We start from the raw sequence: 24,266 nt of genomic DNA on the forward strand, positions 1-24,266 counted from the left end.
ACAAGAATGTCGACCAATGGCTTGACGCGTAGCCTATGATTGGTGTTCTCCGAATTTTAAATTACTTAAACCGTTTTGAGCGGGTGCCTCGAATAGACGACTTTATATTATACCTGAGAGTAATCGCTGTTGTTTTTGTAGCGCAGTGGGTTTTTGAATGTTTATGATTAAAGGAGACACGGGGCCAGAAGAAGACCTCAAGTGAACTGTTAGGCTTGTTTTTTCCCCCCATAACAAAAGGTAGAATGGTTCGGTGTTTCTCTGAAGTTGATAGTATGTTAGCTTTTTGTTGGTAGTAGTGTTAGCAAAGCTTCTACGGTTTGCAAAGTATCTCATTAATGTTTGTTTAGTAACGATATCGCGACGCTTTTTTTAAGCAGATATATTTTAAAATGGTGGTTGTTTGTGTTTTGAGTTATGTATTAATATTTATTTTGCTCCTAATGATTAAGATGCAATGCTAAGTTGTTGTTTTTTTACTAGCTAGCTAGTTACTCTCCGCTAACTAGCTAGCTACAATAAAAATAACGCCTTGACTAATAAGCTAGGTAATTAGACAAATAATGTTGTCGTAATTTTATATGAACACATCTTATTTAGCCATCACAGAATGAGTTTGGCAGCAACCGGAAAGAAACATGAACTTGTCTCTAATTTAAGGTTAAGATAAAACTAGATGAGTGGATACAGTGGTGTGGTCCAGTTTTCATGGCATAATTCACAAAGAAATGACTAAATCCTGATCTTTGTCATATCTAGCTCTAATAAATATCCTGACGGTTAATGTTGACAGTCTTGTTTTGATTTTAACTGTATATTCCTGTTTATGAAGAAGTATTTAAAAGGGGTCGGTGTATATGAGGTCGAATCTCCTTTCAGTAAAGTGATCTACAGTTCTGCTCCTGAGCAAAACACATGCATCATGTCCATTGTGCATTTCTATAATCTGCTGGGGGTTTTTTTATGTTGTGCTTTGTTTCTTAGTTCTGACCTCATCCCTCATTGGATAATCTCATTTCATGTTTGTTCTTTTTAAGGGACGCAGCCATGAGTTCCCTGCCGGAAGCCACGCGTTCCCTCGTGCAGGTGTTCAACGGGAAGCTGCAGGAGTTCACCAACGAGATTGAGAATATTCACATGGTATGGCTGGAAGAGATTCAGCAGGAGGCTAAGCGCATGTTCTCCAGGTATACAGTGCAGATTTGACTCGCAAGTGAAGTGAAATGAAGAAAAGCGAATGCAGCTGTTTCTGTCGTGCCTAAATACGTTTTCATTACTGTACAGATTGATCTTTGTCGTCATGTGGAGATGAATTAATTGTCTGGGTTTGTCTTGCAGCGACTTCAGCACAGAGCCAGAGCTTATGCCAAAGACTCCATCGCAGAAGAAGACAAACCGCAGGAGACGCGTGTCCACAGAGCTCGGTGAAGCTCGTAGCAAAAGACGGTCAGTGGTATAAGATTGTACCGTTGAATCTGTGTGCACAAGAGTTTAATTGCGCTTGAAATTATTGAGTTTGTGTACTATATGGCAGAAGTAATGCAGTATTTAAACGTGGATTCGGCAACTGTTTGTTGTTGTTGTTTTTTTTTGTTGTTTTTTTTAAACTCATTTCAAGAAAAACCTTTGGTTAATTTTTATAGCCTGTTTTACAGCTATTTGTTGGAGCACAAACAATAAATCATTACGAATCTTTAGTTATTGTGTGCCAATCTTTTTTTATGATTTATTTTTTTCTCTTTTCAGTTTCTCTAAGGGGAAGCGCAGTAACCTGCGACGTTCCTCAGTCCAGCTCACTCTAAATTCAATCTCTGAGTTGGTGGTTACACAAGCCCCCAATGACAGTACTGACAGTGTGGTCGAGGAGCCTGCTCGCCGCACACGCCGCAACAAAGCCGCTGCGGCTGCAGACAGCGAGCCGGTCAAACGTAGCACACGCAACAAAGCAGCTGCCAAGGCAAAGGAGCAGGCTGAGAAGGTGGAGGAGGTGCTGGCAGCTGCTCCACAGTCACCTGAGAATGTTGCAAAGGAAAAGGAGCACTCGGTAGAGGAGTCGAGCAGCTCTTCAACTTCAGTGCAGACACTGGTGTCTGAGGCTGTGGTGAAAATCCCCTCGGTTGAACGTCTTTCTGCTGAGAAGCTGCTCCAGTGCTCTCCCTCTCCAAACCGCTCCGCACAGAAGATTACCATAGCAGCTGCAGGTGGCCAGGCGTCGACGAGGAGCTCAGCCCGACACTCCCTCGTAGTGCGGCGCTCTCTGGCAGGCCTGAGGCACAGCATGACTCAGGAAGCAGTGCGTCGTGCTTCTCGACGCTCATTTCTGAAGAAGAAGGCCAGGCTGGGCAACTCGACATGCAGCAGCACCATCAGTGGTGAGAGCCGCTAAGATTAGCAAGCAGGATGGTTAAGCTTATGAGGAATTGAGTCTTTCCATAAGCCAGATTTCTATCCCAGTCGATTTTTGGGCAAATTTTTTATTTATTTATTTTATTTTATTTTTAAAAAAAAATCTTTTAGCAATTTGAAATGTAGGCAATAGAAACAGTATCAAATAGTGTGAAACATTAACTTTAGTGGATACATTTGTCCATTAGTGAAATGATTTGGGAGCATTTTGACAGGAAGAAAACTGCAGTTACTGACTGTAAAGTACAGCACATTAAAACGGTAGAGGTTATAATTCCTTTGTGTGACGTCAGGCTGTGCTGATCTTATGTGGAAGTTATACACTGGCGATTTGGTAAGACACGGTCCTAAAGAACATTGTAAATCAATGCACTGTAGATCAGTGGTCTGTTTTTGTTTGTGCAGCTACATCTAGTGGTGTGACGGAGGAGGCAGGAAAGTTTACTATATTATTGGTTTAAATGTGTCAAATACGTTGTTTTTTTGTTGTTTTTTTTTTTTTTTTTACCAACACGGGGGAAAAAAATGGACGTCTGGTTGCTGCAGGAAGTGATGGCGCCACATAAAGCATTTTTATCACAGAACATCTTTTTAGTGTAATAGAGCTCCTGGCATTTTTTTTCACATTTCGTGCGTGCTTAAACATGTTGGGAGCTTAACTATAGATTTTGTTAGAAATGGTTGCACCAAATATGACACTTAACAGTTGTGATTTTACAGAAATGGTAGCATCAGCTCATAGTGATTCTCTTGTTAACATGGACGTCAGACTCTGACTCCAGGGTTTGTCATAACCCCGTTACAGATGAGGGATTTTGATTTTGTTCCATTGGTAATGATTTACAATTCCAAATCCACTGCTTTCCCATAACTGAAAATTGGTGAACAGATCCCATCTCAGAAACGGCATCTTTTTATTACCGGATGGAATTCTGTAGTTGTGTGTGTTTACTTGCATTCGAGCATGACGCACACTTGTTACAGTGTTAGAGTACACTGTTTACAGAAACTTTCAACGCATTTTGATATGTTTTTGTAGTATATTTGAGCTTAAACATGGCTCAGACCTTCATTGCAGAGGCCAGTTGTGATTATAAGACTAAATACATATCTTGTATTGCTGCTGCATATAACTTCATTGCTGATGTTTGTTAGTTTTTTTTGTGTGTGTGTGTAGGCGACGTGGATGTAGAACCAGAGGAAAATGACGAAGCGGTGGAGGACAGGATGGAGGAGTAAGTCAAAACTTTGCTTTTTTCCCCCCTTGATTTATTTTTTGGCTTTTTAAGTATATACGTGGTGGTGCTGATGTATCAGCGATGAATCACCGCCTCTTTTGCAGGGTGGTTGGTGAGGAAGAGCCAGCAGCAGAATCGAACACTGAAACCGAGCCAACCCAGCCTGTGGTAATGATATTAATTAGTGCTGTCAGTTTAAATTTCACTCATGAGATATTAAAATTTCATCTTGACCTCTACATTGCAGGCACGGAAGGCATTCTTGTTTTTAAAATTCAAGTAAATTTATGAAATATTTGATGAAAGTTATGACCTAACGTCAAATAATAGGGTCTAATATGCTACAATAATTATGACAGTCTTCTATTTTCCTCAAATTTCTGATTTAAATATTAACAAAGACCAAGTATGTTTTCCATAAGTGATGATGTGCAAGTAGTTGAATTAAAACAGCTACTTATTGAAGTTGTTCTAGCTTCACCCAAGTAATTAAAAACAAATCTGGAACATTACCATATCTGATAACATTGATATTGATGACTTTTATTTAATTCTTTCTTTCTTTGCTTGTGAATCTTAATTTGTTTTGCCTTCCATGATTTGTGAATCCAACAGTGTAATGCTACTGCTAGGCCTGTGGCAATAGTCAATATATCGACTTATCGCACGATATATGGAAATGAGCACGACCATTTTTATTGACGCGATATATTGTGATTGATCATTTTTATAATTGAACATGATGATTACATTCATTTTTACATAAAAATTAATGTCGCTGACGTTTTAGTCGATCGCGCTGCCTCTGTCATCTCATCTGCTCTCTGTGGCGGAGGCGGGGCTCTGGCAGCAGATATGGCCTGTTGAGGCATCTGTGCGAGGCACTTTAGAAGTCTAAACTGATTTTGTTAAACCTTTTACTTTTTGTTCTTGTTACCGTGCACTTTTTTGTTAAGATAAAACGATAATAAATACACTTGTTAAGGTGTATTTATTATTTATTTGTTTTATTTATTGGCGGGCGGCTGTGGCTCAGGTGGTAGAGCGGGTTGTGCACTAATCGTAATGTTGGCGGTTCAATTCCCGGCCCATGTGACTCCACATACCGGAGTGTCCGTGGGCAAGACATTGAACCCCGAGTTTCTCCTGATGGCAAGTTAGTGCCTTGCATGGCAGCTCTGCTACCATTGGTGTGTGTGTGTGAATGGGTGATTGAGACGCACTGTAAAGCGCTTTGGATACAAGTGCGCCAGTTTACCATTTATTTAGGATATATATTTTTGGACATTCCAATGTCTAAATATTCTTAAGAATTAAATGTTCTTTGAAAAAGTGTACTTTGCATTATTATGCTATTATATTGTCATTATATAGTCAGTGGCATAAAATGGTCTTAAAATGACAATCATTTAACGCAATTTATTTTGGGACAATATATCGCACAGCAAAAAAAGTAATTATCGTGACTGCCCTAGCTACTGCTGACGTTTTCTGTGAGCAGTTTTTGATCTCTAAATTTTTTACATTGAAGTTCATATTTTAAATTAATCAGACAGCTATCGTTCTCTATTTATGCCGCTGGAATGCACTTTAAGTTCATTTAAAATCCATGATCTCTTAGCAGTTAACTTTTACACACTCGAGTGATTTTAGAGGATTTTCATACACGTGTGTGTGTGTGTGTGTGTGTGTGTGTGTGCAATTTATCAGGAGTCTGAGCCCGTGAAACCAGTAGGTGAGGCTGTTCCCATACTGGCGGATGATATGACCACATCTCCCAATGTCCAAGAAAACTGCCGCTTCACGCGCTCCATGGCCCAGCCCTCAGGATCAGGTGTGTGCCTCCTGTTCATTGTTAGAGTGGCTGTTAAAGCCTCTTTTACAAAAACTGGAGCTTAGGCCACACAGTAAAACAATACCCATCATCAAGAAAGCTATTGCTTCGGGTGGTATAGTTTAACATCTAGTAATGAAAGTCCTGAAAGGGGTGTAACAATGTTTTTGTTTGTTTATTTATTTATAGATGACGGTGGGAAAAACAGTCAGGATGATGTTCGGTGAGTGTGCTTTACTAAGACTTTAGGTTTTTCTTTTTGTTTAGCTTCGTCATCTGTGATCATGTGTACTAAAGATTGTATATTTTAGGGCGTCTCGCTCAGCTACCAAACGTGCAGCTGCAGAAGCAGCAGCAGAAGTACTCGGCACCCCCAAGAAGAAGCACTCTCCTCCTAAGAAGTGCATGACTGTAAGACACCTTCCATAATTAACCAATTATAATGCATGGAATTATTTATTTTTTTCCTTCTAAAATGTCCCCTTAGTGCTGATCGATGCATCAAATATAAGCAATGTTAACACTAAAATTTTGCTGACTATATAAAATTTGTGAATATCGAATAATGGTGAAAATTAAGCTTACTTTTCTGAAAACACCAATAGGCCAATTTCACTCCCCCTTTTCGTCTCACGAGATGTACTGATGGGGAGGATCTGTTTACACATCAGTAGCAAAATGGCAACAGCAAGCGACACTGGTTGGAACGAGACACAGTAGAGGATGATTTTGTATATATTGATGCGTGTTTTACTTCAGTGTAAAATAATATACTTGAAATGCTATCAACTAAACCATTTTCTTTAGTTTTATATTGGTACATTTTAAATAAATATGATTAAGTCTTCCTTTTGAGAACATTTAGTAAAAGGCGGTCACTAGTTCTAGGTTTTTTTTTTTTATTATTATCATTATTTATCTATTCATTTATTTATTTATTAATTATTGTAAGCTGTGTTTTTGCACTCAACATTTTGTATGTGCTTTGTAACAATAGCTGTTTTATCCAAACCATATTTTGTTTTTTAACGGGGGGGCGGCAAAAGAAAATCACCTTTCTTTTTTTTTTTTTCTTTTTTTTTTCTTCTTTTTTTTCTTTTTCTTGCAAGAATATCGAGATGTATATTGAATAGAGTCCAAATTTTGGGAGGAAAAAACATGTTGAGATCAAATATTTAGGTTCATCAATATATAAATGTCTGTTTTTTGTTCTATGACCTAAATGTTAGTTTATCTGGAAATCGTCGACTTTCCTTGGTCTAGTCTTTGGTTGGCTACATAGCTGCTTTTTTTTTTCTTTCTTTTTTTCCCCCTTCTTCTAATATTATGGCCGTTACAGGGCATCACACCCGGCATGCGCTCCTTCCTGCACACAGTGCAGAAGAACCAGCTGCTAATGATGACTCCAAGCTCTCTTGGTCGTACCTCTGTCATGAAATCCTTTATTAAACAAAGCGGAAAGCTCGAAGTCAAGGTAACAGTCTGTTCACCCTACATGCACACACTATTAACGCTAAAAATTCACTGCTTATCAAGGTCTTTCACCGAATAGTTGTGGGTTTGGAATTGTTAAGATATTTGATCATTGTTAATCAGCTAAAAGCATATGCAGCACACTTGCTGAGCTAGTAATCCTGCTCTTCTCTGTTCCAGCAGTTGAGTGCTGGCTCAGTGGTAAGTGCAAACTCTGGTGTTGGTGTAAGCCATTGTAACTTTATGTCTGGTGTGTGTGCACATGTACATGTCAATGGGTGCTTACCTTTTATTCGTCTAACCTTTAGGGGTGTAACCTAAAAGTTCGCCCAGTTCACAGTTCTGTTTAGTTCTCAGTATTTGCTTTGATGTTTTTAGTTGGTCTTAAAATCTAGTGTGATTGGGATATTGTGCTGTGGCTCGCATGTTTAGCACTGACCAGATTCTGCACAATTTGGTATGTTCACGTATCAAATAACACGCACCACGTTGTTGCTTGTGCACACTCAGAAGTAGGTGTGAGGTGGGCATTGTTTAACACAGAACGTGGTGGAAGGAGCTGAGCTTTATCTAGTGCCTTTCCACTTGACACTGTAGCATGGCTCGATGTGGGGAAAACTACCTCTGATCGAACAATTTGTCAACATTTTCACTGCCATGTAAGCAGTGCTATATCCTTGCTGAATTTGGTTCTCCTCTCTGTCCAAGTACCAAGTAAGTCTACCAGGGACTTGCAGGTGGACCTAAAAGCATCCACTGATTGGTCACATTTCAGTCATCCTGTTAGTAGCTGCGTTTACATGGACAACAGTAATCCACTCTTAATCAGATCAAGACCATACTCTAAGAAACTACCATGTAAGGAGCAATTTTTACTTACCTTAATCTAATTAAGGTTATAATCAAGGTAAGCAATAATCGAATTAGGACAGGTGGAGTACTCCCTGTTTTAAGCGCATTATGGACGTGTATTACAGACATGTAAACACCTTAATCACATTATGAACGTCGTGTGGGAGTTTTCACTGCATTTTGTGACAGGACACGATCTCACACAGCAGTTTAACGTTTTACGAGTTCGGACGCGTCCCAAATCGCATACTTTCCTACTATAGGCCTGTAGTGTGGAAAAATACATGCATCTCAGCTACTATATAGACGGTAAGTACGCGATTTGGGACACACCCACGGCTCAAGCAGTTGTCTATACGGCTTCAAGCAGTTGTGTATTAGCACGTATAACATGACAAATAATTAACTGCACTTAAAGCGTTCGTAAAAAAAAATAATAATAAAAACACCAAAAACTGTATACGGTACCATAACGAAGACGAACTGTATGTTGATACGTGAAATTCTGGAGGGACGGCGTGGCGCGGTGACGTAATGACGCGGGCGGTTAATCTAATGTTCTAAAACATGTAAAAAGGGAACATGACAGGAGTATTCTAAAAGCGACTCATGTAAACACCTTAATCACATTATCTTAATCAGAGTGAGGTCAATAATTAGATTAATGCTGTCCATGTAAACGTAGTCAGTGTCTGGGGTCACTTCTCCAGTGTAGTAGTAGTGTTGTAAACATGGCAAAGTTTATTTTACTTGCCAAGTTTTTTGGCTGATTTTAGCATGTTCACATCTAACATTTGCAACATCAACATTTAATGTCAGTTTTATCAATCATTTCAATTTCTATTTATTCATTTACACACAGTTTCATTGCAGTTTAGCTTGATTTTACACACGGTTATGTGCAAAAGTTTTAGGCACATGCAAGGAAATGCTGTAGAGCAAATATGCCTTCAAAATAATAATTTTCACTGTTTTTAAAAAAAAAAAAAAAAAAAAAGCACATTCTGTAAAGAAAGGTAATAAGTGAAAGTCAATATTTGGTGTGACCATAAAAATGGTCTCTGGTACAATTTGTGCAGTTTGATAAGGAAATGAGCAGTAAGTTTTACTGAGAATCTTGCAGAACCAGCCACGGTTCTTCTGGAGACTTTAACTGTTGCACTTGCTTCTTATTTTTGCAGCAAAACTCAGGAGCCTTCATTGTGGGGTTTTTTTTTTGGGGGGGGGGTGATCATGTAATATGCAGCTTTCTTTACAGATATACAAACATTTTTCTGTAACATTTAATTTTGTGCTAGAAAACGAATGTTTGGGACTCTAAAATGCTTTTGTGTAAAATTTAAGTTTGTTCTAAAAAAAATTAGGATGCCTAAAACCTTTGCACAGTACAGGTACCCCTTTTTGTTTCCGCCATCTTCTAGCTTGCCTAAAATGTCTCCCTATTCACTTTGTCTACACCCTGTATAAGGTATAACATAATGATGTGCATCCAGTCTAGTGCCCTATATATCTAGTATAGAATTCCATTTGCACTTCAGCCACAGAACCTATGCATATCTAAATTTATGTATATATTTGGCACATTTGTTATGTTCATTCTGTCATTAAATCAGGTGAAAAGACGCTATTGGTTGAAATTCTAGTGCATAGTTTTGCACCATTTAATTTGTTCATTGTCAAACGCCCGCCGTCCCCCCCATATGGGACAAGGGACTCGTATTTTGTTTATGCATATAGGTTTATTAAAGATCTTGCTGAAAGATTGGTGTATACTTGGCTGTGCTTTACTACTCCAACACATGGCTGCACTTGGGGGAGGGAGCATTTACTCATTTAATCATCCTCATTTCCACCCATTAACTTCTCACCAAAATCACTCCATGTCTGTCTGATTTGGCACCATGCATATCTGTTTGTCGTTACTCTCACTGACCTACGTCCTCTTCTGTCAGGAGCGGGAGCGACAGAAATGGGACGCCCTTAACAAGAAGATTGAGCAAGAAAATGAAAGAAAGAAAAAGCTGGAGGAGGAGAGAAGGAAGAAACAGGAGGAACTGAAAAAGTATGGAAGTCTCTCTCTCTCTCTCTCTCTCTCTCTCTCTCTCTCTCTATATATATATATATATATATATATATATATATATATATATATATATATATATATATATATATATATATATATATATATATATATATATAATATAATTTTTATATATATAAAATATAGATACACACACACACGTGTGTGTTTGGGTAGTGTACACTGTAAAGGTGATTTTCTTTTTAGGAAACGGGATGAGCGTTTGAAACGTGTAGTGGAGGCCCGGGTGAAAGGAGAAAAGGAGAAAGAGCAGGAAAAGAAAAAGAAAATAGAAGAGAAAATGGCACAAATCGAGAAGAAACATGACATGGTTGGTTGCTCAGTTCATCACTTAAAGTTTTTTTTTTTTTTATGCTTATCAAGTTACATGTTCAGTTTGTAGGTTTAAATGTCCACGATAAATTATTTGTATTAAGAGGCTCTGAACAGGTTTGTGAGAGTCTGGATTGTAACCTTTTATTGTCCTGTCAGCTGCGTGTGGAGCGGCTCGCTGAGGAGAAAGCAAAGAAAAAGGTGGCAACGAAGCGTCAAGAGGAATTGGAACTTCGTAAGAAACAGGAAGAAGCGGCTCGGAAGAAAAAGCTTCAGCAAGCCGTGAGTCCACTTGTACACCCTCACCCCCACTGCATGAAAAATACTTTGCAGTATACACCCTCAACCCTATTTAATTTTCTCAATTACAGAAGCTGTTTTTTACCTTTCTTACTTTGGAACAAAATCATCTTTTAAACAAAATGTGACACTAAAAATTTCTGTGTAATTATATTTGAGTAAAAACATACTGAAATCAGTGTGTACATGCAAAGTGCAAGTTTATCTATTTATCTAGTGTCTGGTAGTTGTACTTCCCTCAATTCTCCTATATTCAGTGTAGTGCTAAATTTTAAACATTAGTTGTGGGTTGGCTTGTTTTTTGGTTGTTTTAGGATTTGTTTTTTCACGTTCTTTCTCATTTGGTTAATACAATGATGCCATTGCTTTGGTCTGTGCTGTCCTCAGGTGGGCTTTGGTGGTACTGCAGAGACGCCATCAATATTTTGTAAAATAATTGTTTAATTTCACTAATACCATATTTTAATTTTTGTTGATATTCTCATTTACACACTAAAATAATAGTAGGCTATGTGAAAAGCTGAACAGGCAGCCTCTTGATTAACCCGTGCGATGGCTTTATAGCTTTTGAGGACCTTTTTGTTGATCAGTACTGATGTGCTACAACCATAACTGCATTTTTAATTGTAGATTAGTTAACTGATGCAAGTTAATACCCGCTTCCTTCAGTTCCACTTAACCGTGTGTGTGCGCGTGTGTGTGTGTCAATCAAAACCTAGTGTTTCATTTGGGCAAAATTTGAAGCAAGAGCAGTCATGTGTCTTCAATGTAGGGTTATATACAGTGCAGTGAAAAAAGTGCTGATTACTTCTGTCTTTGTGTATATCTTGTACTAAATTGTTTCAGAAATAAAACAAAGGCAACCTGAGGAGTAAAAACAAAATGCAGTTTTTAAATGATACTTATTTATTGAAGCAAAAAAACTTATACAATACCAACTGGGCCTGTGTGAAAATCTGTGCCCCCGTAGTTAGTAGTTCGCCAAATCTATGAAACTGCATTCCTTATGGTGTTCAGCTGGACTAGACAGAACCAGGCCTGATTACTGCCAGCCCTTTTCAATCACACCAACACTTAAATAGAAATTTTTCCACAGCATGAAGTTGGTTAAAAGGTCTTACCCAGTAACACACTATGCCAAAGTTTAAATAAATTCCAGAAGTTATGAAGAAGGTGGTGATTGAAATACATCTGTCTGGGAAGCGTTACAAATCTATTTCAAAGGCTCTGGGACTCCAAAGTACCACAGTGAGAGTCATTATCTTCAAATGGGAAAACCTCAACACAGTATTGAACCATCCTAGAAGTGGCTAACCTTCCAAATTCCTCCAACAGCAGAGCAACTACTCATCCAGGAAGTCACAAAAGAGCCAAAGACAACATCAAAGAATCTACAGACCTTGCATCAATGAAGGTCACTATTCATGACTCAACTATCAGAAAGACACTGTGCAAAAATGGCATCCATGGAAGTATGGCGAGGTGAAAACCACTTCTAACCCAGAAGAACATAAAGACTTGTCTGAATTTTGCCCAAACACACCTTGATGATCCTCAAACCTTTTGGGAGAATGTTCTTTGGATTGACGAGTCGAAAGTGTTTGGAAGACAGGGGTCCTGTTATATCTGGTGTAAACCAAACACTGAATTCCACAAAAAGAACATCATACCTATGGTCAAGCATGGTGGTGGAAGTGTGATGGTGTGGGGATGCTTTCAGGGTCTGGGCAATTAGCATTAACTGAGGGAAACACAAATTTTTCTCTCTACCAGAAAATCCTAAAGGAGAATGTCAGGTCTTCAGTCTGTAAGTTGAAACTCAAGCGCAACTGGATTATGCAGCAAGACAATGATCCAAAGCATAGGAGTAAATCCGAGTCCTAGAAACAAGTGAAAGATTGAGCTCCAGTTATTGCAAGTGTTTGGTCGCAGTTATTGCTGCTATAGGTGGAACAACCAGGTTTTAAGTTTATGGGGGGCAGTTAGTTTTTCCACATTGGTGATGGGTGTTGGATAACTTTTTTTTTTTATTTTACTTTTTGCTTTAATATAAATAAAAACTGTATTGTATGTTTACTCAGGTTGCCTTTGTTTTATGATTCATTTTGTTTGAAGATCTAAAACTATTTTGTATGAGACACAAAACCAGAAGAAATCAGGGGCAAATACATTTTCACAGCACTGTATGTTCAGTAACCTGATTTTAAATTGGAGTGATTGATGACTTGGGTTTTTAGATGCATCACATGCATTGCAACATTTGTGTCCCAGTCTAGCTTATAATCTCGGTATAAACTAAATATTTTCCCCAACCTTCCAAATAATTCAGTCATTTTTAAAACTGTAGTAGTTGTACATGAATAGTGTGAGCAGATTAAAAGCTGCAATCCTTCTAGGACCTTTTTCAGTCCAATCCACAACTGAACTCGGGGCCATAAGAAATTCTGTATATTTTGAGAACAGATCTTAACTTGATTTTTACTCAAGTATTGAGAGAGGGGGGGAACTTAAGCTTAACAAAGGTTTTGATGTTTCCTGAAACTAGGTGTTGTGGGGTTGATTTATAAGGTGACTGCATCCATCCGTACTGGCTGTGACTCTGAAAAGTGTGTTCTTTCCCAGGAGGAGGAGGAGCGGCGACACCAGGAGCTGTTGGCCAAGCGTAAGGTCGAGGAGGAGCGGGAGAAGGCACGCAAACAAGCCGAGGCTGCTCGTGCTCTGGAGCTCAAGAAGGAGCAAGAGAGGGAGCGGGAACGCGAGAGGCAGCGTGAGGAGAGAGAGCGGGAGCGAGAACGACAGGCTGCTGCTGAGAGGTTGGTGCTGAAAACCCACCAAGTCTGTATATGGGGTTTTGGGGGGTTTTTTGTTTTGTTTTGTTTTGTTTTTTTGGTTGATTGGTATCCCCCCCCCCCCCCCCCCCCCCCCCCCCCCCACACACACACACACACACACACTTTGATTTTCGTTGGTATTGGGGGGGGGTTTTGTTGACTAACAAAAGCATGTAATAGATAATTAAACTGTGTTTCAGGGAGAGGTTGGAGCGTGAGAGAGTGGAGCGGGAGAGGGCCCTAGCTCTTCAGAAGGAACTGGAGAGAGCGGCCAAGGAGAAAGAGAGGAGAGAGCTGGAGGAGAAGAGGAAGAAGGTCAGTGTCTGTCCTCTGCTCCTGTAATTCTTTTGTGTGGGCCTTTTATTTATCAGCCAATACACCTTGTATAATAGTAGCCTTAAAGAAAGCATTTACAAGTTTATCTTGTTGTAACCAAGCCTGTTTGTGGGGTTATGTTTTCAGTTTGTGCGTCCATTCAAGAATTCTCTTTAGCATGATATCTCAAGAAGGAGTGGTTGAATGTTTGTGGAATTATCACTGTAACCAGCATATGAACTGATTATATTTTGCACTGAATCGATCCAAATCAGTATCATAGCAAGGTCAAATGTCTGAATTAGTTTTTCTTCAGTAGCTACCTTTTAGTATATTTTAAGGGCATTTCATGCATACAAATTTTCAGTTAGTGTGTGTTCTTTATTTAGGAAGAGGAGCAGAAAAGGGCTGATGAGGAGAGAATGGCCCAACAGAAACGTGCTGCTGCTACTGCTGCACCCACTACAGTCACTGTATGTACTGGTTTAGTAGTAACTGTAAGCCTTCGTGCTACCTTACCATTACTTGTGTTGTAATATTTTTTCCCCCTACTTTTTCAGACTGTTGTAAACCTGCCTGTCAGCAAAGCTCTTAATACTGCAATTACACACAGTCCTGCACTAAATGTTACAGTAGATCTTGAGGTAAGTCCTCTTCTACATGTTCTGACAGATCATTCAGCTTATTTTCAGGTATTACTGGTATTCACTTATTTGTCTCCTTCAGCATTCAGTCATGAATACTCCTGCTGGCAAAGGGACCGCTCATAACAAGACTATTGATAAAGGAGCAGGGCTTAATGTTACTGTAGATGTAGAGGTAAGTTAACATTTCTCAATTCAGATTAATGATTGTTTATTAATCTGGTAGAGTTCTTACCATAACAGAATTTTGTAATACATAAAGGTAAACGAGGCCTGAAACTGAATTAATCGGCACTTAAAGGCTTTATTGATGTAACTCGAGTTCAATAAGATTTACATGCCAAAATAACCTTGCAGCTGTAGGAAACTGCTGAAATATTATTTACTACAGACTGACTGCTTATAGATTTTTTTCATAGAATATCAAGATGTTCTACATTAGCACCATAGTGATGCATCACAGCTCTCACTGTGTAAAATAGTTTCTTCGTTCCTCATAAGTGCATTGATGTATTTGTTCGTAATTGTGCTTATTAAGTCAAACAAAGCTGTTCTCTAAAATATGGTAACGATTTGTGTGTTCAATGTCAAATTCCTTAGACGTGTGTTGTGGTACAGATTGTTAAAGTGATGTGTCTGAGTGATGTTTATTGCTTCTATCCTACAGAAGTCTCCTCAGTCCTACCAGATTACACCTAAAGGCAAGAAGGTTGAGGTTTTGGTCAATCCAGAGGACTATGGCATGGACCAGAACAGTGATGACTCAACAGATGATGAGTCAGCACCCAGGAAACCCATCCCTTCCTGGGCTGAGGGTAAGATTTCAGCACCTGTGTGCGGTTCTCTGGAAGTTTATAATTCTACCTGCCTCATTACTTTGAGAAAGTATTACTTTTACAAAGCAATTTTTACAAAAGAGAGTTTAAACAAAATATATGATGTATTTTGTATATAGGTATGCAGCTTCAGCAAGCTATTATGAAGCAATATTATGACCCAGTGGATCTGCACTCCTACTTTGGGGTTGTTGAGCAGCCCAACCTGGAGAAGATTTTCCAAAGGAGCAAACCACGCTTCTTCAAGCGCACAAGCTCTGCTGTCTGGCACTCCCCTCCACCCATGGGTGCCATGCCCAACTAGCTGGGAACTGTCTGTTAGAATTTGTTGTTGTTTGTCTCTTTCTCTGTTTTTTCTTTGTTTGTTTTTTAAATATGAAAGCATTTTAGATTTTGTGTTTATATAAAACATTTGGATTTCACGTAAATAAAGTGCTATAAAAATGTATCAGAGGTAGAGTAATAGAAAATCCAAAAAGGGTTTTGCAACACAATGCTGTGCACCCTGACCCCACTCCATTATTCTTCCACTTATATTTTAACATACATTATTTTGCAATACTGGTATTTAGTGCTGTTAGTAACGGAGGCCTTCATACATCTGTTATGAAATGGCATGGCCACTTTGGGATACAATCTTATGGGTTACAGAAATCACTGTGTATGTATGTAAATTTTTGTTTGTTTGTTTTTTCATTTAAAACATGCCTCGGAAAAGAAATGGTCAAATGCTGCCTATATATTTCTGTAATGTGGTGGGGAGTTTTTAAATTTATTTTTGTTAAGTAGGCTAAGGTTGGGGGAAGGGGGGGGTGTTTTGTGTGTCTCTAAAATCAGCATTCATGTGATGATAGAGAGAGAGAGAGAGATAGATATAGATATATAATATACATACATACACACACACAATAATATAGATGGTATATTGTTTATGCAGAGTCATCATACACTCTCTAGCACTAGTGGGAATATCTGTGCACCTATTCATTCAGGCAATTATCTAACCGTGTGAGTGCAGTGCAAAGAAATCATGCAGTTACTGTCCAGCAGCTTCAGGTAATGTTCACAACAGCCATCAAAATGAGAACTTGAATGTGATTTCAGAGATTTCAATATAGAAAGAAAAAAAAAAACAACCAATGACCATCAGTTCTTGTTGAAATGGCAAGATGAACAAGAGCACCAGAGTATCTCAGATAACCACTCTGTACAATTGTGTTCAGCAGAAAAGCATCTCAGCATGACACTTCAAACCCTGAGGTGGATGTGCTACAACAGCAGGAGACCATGTCGGATTCCTCTTCTGTCAGCCAAGAACAGAAATCTGAGTCCACAGTGGGCACAGGCTCACCAAAACTGGAAAAATGTCACCTGGTCTGATGAATCTTGATTTCTTCTGAGGCACACAGATGGTAATGTCAAAATTTGGTGACAACCGAATAAATTTATGGACCCAACCTGCCTTGTGTCAACAGTCCAGGCTCGTGGAGGTGTAATGATGTGGGGAATGTTTTCTTGGCACACTGAGCCTGTTAATACCAGTTATTACTTAAATGCCACAAGCTATTTGAGTATTGTTGCTGACCATGTGCCACAGAATGGGCCCATACACAAAATATACCATTTTTTAAAGCTCAATAGGAATACAAATAGTGGCAGAACATTCGAAAAACTCACCCCCAGTCACATTACATCTAAATGCTACAGGCAGGGTCATGTCACGCATGTTGAGTTTTTCAAATGTTCTGTCACTATTCGTAGACCACAATGACTGTAAGTCATTCTCTTCAAATGCTATTGAGCTTTAAAAAATGGTATATTTTGTGTATGAGCCCATTCTGCAGTGAAATTAATGTCCAATTTAAATGTGATTTAATAGTTTATTTTGATAAATATCAAAAATCTAAAAGGTGTTTCTCATACCTGACACCTACATGAACACTTTACAGTACGTTATATGACTGTAAGTCATTCCCTTCGAATACTATTGAACTTAGAATCGTGTATAACAATGTCGTATGTAACTTTAGAGACGGTCCCTTAATTTCCGCATATCTGCAGATATCGAACGTTCAACGTCACACTAACTTTATTCCAGTGCTGAACTGGAGTAAATGAATGGATTTTGAGACTGATCTGGAGCGAACAATCGGATTTGGAGACTGTTGGAACGAATGATCGGATTTCAAGACTTATTTGGAGCGAAAAATTGGATTTGGAGACTGTATGTTTATGCACCTCTTGCTCCCATTTTCTAACATAATTCTGTTATTGTATTAATTGATTAGAGTCAGTGAATTGGTCTACTTATTCTAACATTGTATTCTTATTTATGACTACGTAGGTAATATTAATTTAATACAAGTCTTAAGGCATTGGTGAAAAGGCCTACTTAATGGTGCTTCAGAGATTTGTGTTATCGTTGTTGAGCTGCTTTGAAACGGAGATCTGGCAACCCTGGAGCGTAGGGCAAGGTTTAATTTTACGTTTAATTTGGTCATTTCATTAGTTATGGCCGTCACAACATTCCCGTATACATTAGCTTGGCACACTTGACTTCTCAGCAGTCGTTACTCAAAGCACCTTCCGCCATAAGCGGCAAATGGAAAAATATACGTCACAGCAGGATCACGTGACTCCCTCCGCTCAGCACCGCGTGCATGTTTAGTCATCTCAGCTCTTTAAAGAATAACATTTATTCAGATCGTGTTGGTTATTCAATTAACTGTGATGTATAATTCATATTTAATGTTACAACAGCTTATTGTTTAAATCCAACGCGTGTATAGTGACTGTTTCTGCTATAATTGCGAAGCTTTATGATCCATCCATGCATCAGTTAATTACATGTGTTCAAGCCATGAGATGACGGGTGAATCATATATATATATATATAATCGTATATAATCGTATATAAGAATCTATGGTCAACCGTGAAATGTGGAATCGACTCTGATTCCAGGAGTAGTGAATCGATGGAGTCCTTTCGAAGAATCGATTCCACAGAATATACAGTACAGTGCAAAAGTATTAGGCACATGCAAAGAAATGCTGTAAAGCAAGGACGCCTCCAACAATGATCAAATTAACTGAATAAAACTTAACTGTTTCTACATAAAACTACATAAAAGAACAGTAAACAGTAATAAACTAAACATAATCAATATTTGGTGCGACAGTTAAGTTATATTGTGCATCTTGGAGGATCTGCCACAGTTCTTTGGGAGACTTTGTTGCAGTTGCTTCTTTTTTTAAATGCAAAACCCAGGAGCGTTCATTTTGTTTCATTATGTTTTTGTCTGAAAAGTGGTCTTTTATGTAATACGTTGATCTATTTACTGACATACAAACATTTTTCGGAAAGTTTTTTTTTGTTGGAAAATGTAATAAATGTAATGCTTGGAAAGATGTGTTTGAACCGACTCAATCATGCAGAAGTTGTAAAGTAAACATCTTTATCAATGTGTACTAACAATAACGTTCGTTTGTGTGTCTATGAACCATATATATATATATATATATATATATATATATATATATATATATACTCATACACACACACACACACACACATATACATACATACATACATACATATGTATGTATGTATGTATGTATGTATGTATGTGTGTGTGTGTGTGTGTGTGTATATATATATATATATATATATATATATATATATATATATATATATATATACATATATTATTTAAACTTTTTTTTTTTAACTTCTACTTTTTTATTTAATTTTAATCCCATGTTTAACCGAATGCTACAACTTGTGCAGTTAATCTGAACATCCACTAAAAATTTAATTTAATGTAGCTGACCCTTCTGGAACATGAGTCATATATAACTGGGCGGACTCGACTCCTTTAAATTCCCGTAATCGGAGAATCGATACTTTTAGGATTCGCATCGCAGACTCTACCCGAGCGTTCTAGTTGTTGTTCAGTGAACAAGCGTCGTACAGTGCCAGCAGCCTCTCGGGTGAATATAGAGCATACAGAACGAGGTACATATATATATATATACATGTTTCTTTTTCTACAATAACGCTATGATTGGTCCCCGAGCTTGAGCCATTTATATAAATATGGTTCGTTCAGAGGAAGGATGTTATTATCTAGCTAGTGTTGCGCCGTACTGTAATGTAAGCTTAGCGAGCTAGCTAAGATAGTAAATACGCAGTCGTTAGATACCGTCTCTTGTACGCACACAATTAACAAATTATCTCAGTTACTACTTATTAGGTGTCCTACCTGTCGTTTATTACTCTATTACTACTTATTAGCTGTCGTTTTTATTATTAGTATCGGCCTGCTCATGTATAACAAGCTAAATAGCACTTTTGGAAGAGCAGACTCATGGGCATTACCAGTGAAAATGCTGTGTATTAGTTTACCGTCTGGGATGCTTCATTTTTTCCATTTCTCCCTCGGGGGCAATAACAAATAAATCTATCTGACAATAATAACGACACCTTCGTGGTACAGATGAGTTTTAAACTGGTGAAAGTGATGGGCATATAGGTCATATGGTGTCTTGGGTTTGGCTACCTGCCCTGCTGAAAAAAAAAAAAAAAACATAATAGAAACCCTCATAGAATTTATAATTGTTGTAATGGGGATTGTATTGGCTTTACTGGTCCCTGTGGGTCTCCATTGGTAATTTGTTGCCTTCTATTGGTGACATGTTATATCTAGTGGATACCTTTAAGGACTGGTAATGGTAATCTGATGGTTTGTAATGCTATTTGTAGTGGAAACATTAGAATTTCTGTGATGGTTTCTATTGTTTTTTCACCAAGCAAGGTTTCATTCCTGACAGCCTTTATTCACGTCCGTCTAAAATGTTCTGTTAACGTTTCTTGTTTTTCTTCTTCTGTATATTTAAAGATGAATCGTGTTGCAGTGTGGTTGGTGTGTCTGGCTTTGGTGGTGAGTGCGATGGCCAGACGAGGAGGTGGTGGATTTAAAGGGGGTTTCAGCTTCGGGAAGGGCAGTAGCACGGGCAGTAAAGGGACGAGCACGGGAAACAGAGGAGGCAGTAAAACCAGAGGGTCCTCGACTGGAGGAACACACTCCCAACCAGCCAATTATCCTCGCCAGCCTCAAGTACCTAACCAAAACCCTCCACCATATCCTGGCACTGGTGGAGGACATGCAGGCTCTTTTCCAGGCAGAGGGGGCACTGGAGGCAATCCGGGCCAGGGGGGCTATCCAGGTCAAGGACGCTATCCAGGTCAAGGGTCATATCCAGGTCAAGGATCATACCCAGGTCAAGGATCATACCCAGGGGCTGGGTCATATCCCAACAGTTACCCAGGAAGGGGTGGAGCGTTCCCTTATCCTCAAGGTGGTTCTTACCCTGGGTACCCAGTCCGAGGAGCATCCTATCCTGGTTCTAATCCCAACCAGTATGGTGGTGCAGGAGGATATCCTGGAGCAGCACAATACCCCTACTGGAACCCCAACAATAAAATCATCAGCCCTCGTTATGGTGGTAACTATGGATATCGTGGTTATGGAGCAGGAGGTTCTCCTTTCGCCCAGTCTGTGCACAATATGGGCATGGGGCCCTCTCTCCAATCAAAAGGGTTTGGTAAGCAGGCGCTGATGGCTGCAGGAGTTGGAGCTATGGCTGGAATGGCAGTAGGTTATGGCCTGGGCAGTTTTCCACGCCCACACTTCTCGTTTCACAACCCACAAGAAGAATATTATTATAACCACTACATGTCCCGGCGCTATGGTACCAGACCTGACAGTAACAAAGACCCCAACTCTCCAGGTACAGGGCCAGGTGACTCTGGAGCAAGTTCGACAAACATCTTTCAAAATCTTCCACCGAACTCACATGACAAGTACATGGACAGTTGTATGAAGAGGACGGATTTGTTGCGAGACTTGGAGGGCAGAAATAAGAGAGCTGCTGAAGACTCATGGCCACAGGAGGTAGAGGATAGTGAGAAGAGTCTGAACGAAGATGATCTAAATGAGCCCCTGGGTGGGAAACCAGTTGGGGAAGCAGAGTCTCAAGGATCAGACCTCATTACAGGAAATGAAAACACTGGGGAAGGAAATAAAACTAGCAATGCCACAGATAACCCTCTGCCATTTGCTGAAAAGCTTACTGGTGGTACAGAGCCACCCACTGAGCCTCAGGAGAAGATGAATGAGGAAGAAGAAAAAGATGATGATGATGATGATGAGGCTACTGTAAGCATATTGGAAATCGGCTATCCTACACTGATCGAACAGCTGAAATTCCGACGCTGTCTTGAGCTGTACGTGGTTTACGCTGAGCATCACGCTGAGAAACAGGTTCTAGTGGGCATTGATGATAGTGGTGGTGAACAGCTCATGCCACTTGGGCTCATAGTCATCTCTCTGCTTATGAACTCCCTGTTATTCTACTGAACCTACTGAGCTTTTCTGAGACCATGTACACCTGCTTTAGTCATGGTAAGGCATATCAAGTGAGTTACAAGAGAGAGAAAAAAACATCCAGAGAGTGAGTTGAGAATATAATGATGATCTGGTGATATACAGCCTTAGTCTTGGCTAATTCTAAAAATCAAGGAATGCATATTTCAGAATATTTCAGAATAAGTAATGATTTCTGCCTCAAACATTACTGTTGTTATAAATTATATTGCCTCAGAAAAACCCAGAGGACATTAGCTGTTAATGGCTGTTGCTGAAGCTAAACCAGGATTGCATTCGTCTACATGGGTCACGCAATCAGTGACTCTCATGATTGTCGTTACACTGTGTGAAATTTGTCTTATCATGATCTCACTGCATGAGTGTATACAATACTGCACCCCTCAGTCCTCAAGAGGTTGCTTCATTTCTGCAAACAAAGATAAACATCACCTTTTAATTATTTCCTGCTGATTTATAGGCATCACATGCACAACCTGGACACATGCTGCTTATTTAATCTTTTCATATCTTTAGGTCAGTGGCTTTACTGCTTGTGGTACTATAGAAATTACACTAGGCCTCGTTTATCAATTCTACACGTGCTCCTGAGTGTGTGTGTGTGTAAATTTACACAAGTCTAACTAATATTAGACTAACGTCACATTTCCATGGATTGCTGCACGTGTATGTCAGGATTACGTCAAGTTTAAATAGCTTTGTTTTATTGCATATCACATGATCATGCAGTGAACAAACGACACCGCTGATAAAGATTACGGTCATGACGGAGGATATTTAAATATAATGTTTATTTATTTTGGGAGGCTAAATATTGGCGTATAAATTGGTCCCGCTTTTAATGCTGTGCAACTAGAGATGAAACGCTTAGCGGTTTCACGATGAAATTCCCCGCCAGATAGTATTACCGTGTTGCATTTTAATTATAATTAAAACTGTGCGCGATTATCGTCATTTGTAAAATTCATGGTAAATGCTGTCCACACACACCCGGCTGAGTCTGATGCAAATCCAAAGTGTGGTCATATTTTGGGTTTTATAAAATTGCTGAATTGCTGATTCATTTTTATTCTTAATGAAAAACAACAACAACAACAAAACAGTCCAATGACAAACTCGCTTATATTGAACCAAATGTTCCACCAGGAAGAGTGAGGCAAGCTGACTGACAAGACGATGGTGGAACATTTGGTTTAATATAAGCAAGTTTGAACGAGTAAATGAAATCTGACTCCTGCTGATCTGTGACTCATTCGGCTCATGCTGAATTGAGCAGACATGTTCAGTTTTAATTGTAGTGTCCGTTCCGTACCTGAATGAAATGCTTTTTATTACTATAAAAAAGCAAAACGACAGTGGGGGCGGTGCCGCGGTGGGCGAGTGATGTAATCGGTGTGCGTGTAACACTGGGAACAACGACTACCACAGCAAGCTTAGTGATAACCGTGCATCACTTTATAGTCAATCATAAAACCTGTTAAATGATTTCAGTGTGTCTATCAGTACTTTTTGTACATTTTCAGCACATTTTAACAATACTGTGATAGTTTTGGTCACGATAATCATGATATGAAATTTTATACCGTTATATCTCTATGTGCAATCTTCCAGCACTTCGGGTGAGACACGTATAACAATTTAAACCGAGCAGTTTCCCTGTGTGATGAGCTGGTGTGCATGATTACTTGGATACAGTGTACAGGTTTTTTTTCCCCCTCTGTTTTCATTTGACACCATTTTCTTGTCATCCCACTTAATTCAGACCTAATTGACGTTTTCTTTTATGGCAGTGTTTTTCTTTCATTGGTATAGAAGTGAGGCAAAATGGCTTCCAATTTTACCTCTCTGCCTTTTCGTAACCGAACCATTTTGTGATTTCATAGTTTTGTGGGCATCATGACAATGATCTTTGCACTCTGTGCTCAACATATGTATGGGACAAGGAAAAAAACTCAACTTTTCAGAAACTTTTGTAAATCTTGTGGAACATTTACACAACTCTTTACTAATAGATTTATAAATGAGGCCCAGTGTCTTTTATGTAGTGGATTTGTGTTTAGTGGATTTACTGTTTACTTTGTAAATAGCTCAGTGATGGCATCTAGGACTAACGAGTAAAGTAGTCTGAAGACGATATAAATGATAACATTTTAAAGATTCAGTAGGCTATATGAATGTACATTTAGTTCGCTGTACTGTTTTGAAAGTTTTTTTAAATAAAATCTCCAGACAGAAATTATTTTTGAAGTGTTTAGTTTTAGATGTGATTTTAATATGTGACTTTATGTATGCTTTGTAGTAAGACTTGAGTTGACTTTTTTTTTTTGGTCACATTTAAATTTAATCATTATAGTTTAGACACAAACACTAAACACTCCCTATAAGTGAACCTCTGAACTCATTTGCACTACAGTATTTACAGTTCAACTTAAATACGTACATAACCCACCAGGTGTGCTTGGTAAATGGTTTTGTGTAGGGCACGATGATTGCATTTTGCTTTTTGATGCTCTGTAACAGATATGGAAATGTGGATGTTTTTTTTTTATCTATTTCTGAAGACTGCACTAACACATTATTGTACCCTGTACTCATGGTTTTGTAATACTTTTAACACATAATTGTCAATATTTCTCTATCCATGCTTAATCTTAAATTAAACGACGTGTTTCACCGTC

General features: G+C 38.8%; 2 protein-coding genes across 5 annotated transcripts; both read left to right on the forward strand.

Moving 5' to 3' along the window:
* The first annotated feature begins 58 nt into the window (after positions 1 to 58).
* On the forward strand, positions 59 to 15,590 carry incenp (inner centromere protein). 3 transcript variants are annotated; one of them, XM_017485384.3, is made up of 21 exons: positions 59 to 240; positions 1,038 to 1,187; positions 1,339 to 1,446; positions 1,747 to 2,372; positions 3,584 to 3,641; positions 3,749 to 3,812; positions 5,355 to 5,478; positions 5,668 to 5,701; positions 5,790 to 5,889; positions 6,818 to 6,952; positions 7,132 to 7,152; positions 9,756 to 9,865; positions 10,091 to 10,214; positions 10,376 to 10,498; positions 13,139 to 13,329; positions 13,548 to 13,662; positions 14,052 to 14,135; positions 14,223 to 14,306; positions 14,389 to 14,481; positions 14,974 to 15,121; positions 15,262 to 15,590. In XM_017485384.3, the coding sequence occupies exons 2-21, from the start codon at positions 1,048 to 1,050 to the stop codon at positions 15,444 to 15,446; spliced, it is 2,667 nt and encodes an 888-aa protein (XP_017340873.1). In that variant the 5' UTR covers positions 59 to 240; positions 1,038 to 1,047; the 3' UTR covers positions 15,447 to 15,590. The 3 variants fall into 3 exon arrangements, with proteins under 3 accessions (XP_017340873.1, XP_017340874.1, XP_017340875.1); XM_017485385.3 differs by having other exon boundaries at positions 7,135 to 7,152; XM_017485386.3 differs by lacking the exon at positions 7,132 to 7,152.
* A 1,651-nt stretch (positions 15,591 to 17,241) lies between these two features.
* On the forward strand, positions 17,242 to 24,266 carry prnprs3 (prion protein, related sequence 3). 2 transcript variants are annotated; one of them, XM_017485927.3, is made up of 2 exons: positions 17,242 to 17,366; positions 20,041 to 24,266. In XM_017485927.3, exon 2 carries the CDS (start codon positions 20,041 to 20,043, stop codon positions 21,559 to 21,561), a length of 1,521 nt encoding a protein of 506 aa, XP_017341416.1. In that variant the 5' UTR covers positions 17,242 to 17,366; the 3' UTR covers positions 21,562 to 24,266. The 2 variants fall into 2 exon arrangements, with proteins under 2 accessions (XP_017341416.1, XP_017341415.1); XM_017485926.3 differs by lacking the exon at positions 17,242 to 17,366 and adding an exon at positions 19,036 to 19,157.

The sequence above is a fragment of the Ictalurus punctatus genome, chromosome 14 (assembly GCF_001660625.3).
Source record: "Ictalurus punctatus breed USDA103 chromosome 14, Coco_2.0, whole genome shotgun sequence".
Taxonomy (NCBI): Eukaryota; Metazoa; Chordata; class Actinopteri; order Siluriformes; family Ictaluridae; genus Ictalurus; species Ictalurus punctatus.

Coding starts and splice junctions, on each gene's coding strand:
- incenp (XM_017485384.3), top strand. CDS start 1,048: ATGAGTTCCCTGCCGGAAGCCACGCGTTCCCTCGTGCAGGTGTTCAAC. Junction 6,953..7,131: donor GCGGAAAGCTCGAAGTCAAG/GTAACAGTCTGT, acceptor TCTCTGTTCCAG/CAGTTGAGTGCTGGCTCAGT. Junction 10,499..13,138: donor AGAAAAAGCTTCAGCAAGCC/GTGAGTCCACTT, acceptor GTTCTTTCCCAG/GAGGAGGAGGAGCGGCGACA.
- prnprs3 (XM_017485927.3), top strand. CDS start 20,041: ATGAATCGTGTTGCAGTGTGGTTGGTGTGTCTGGCTTTGGTGGTGAGT.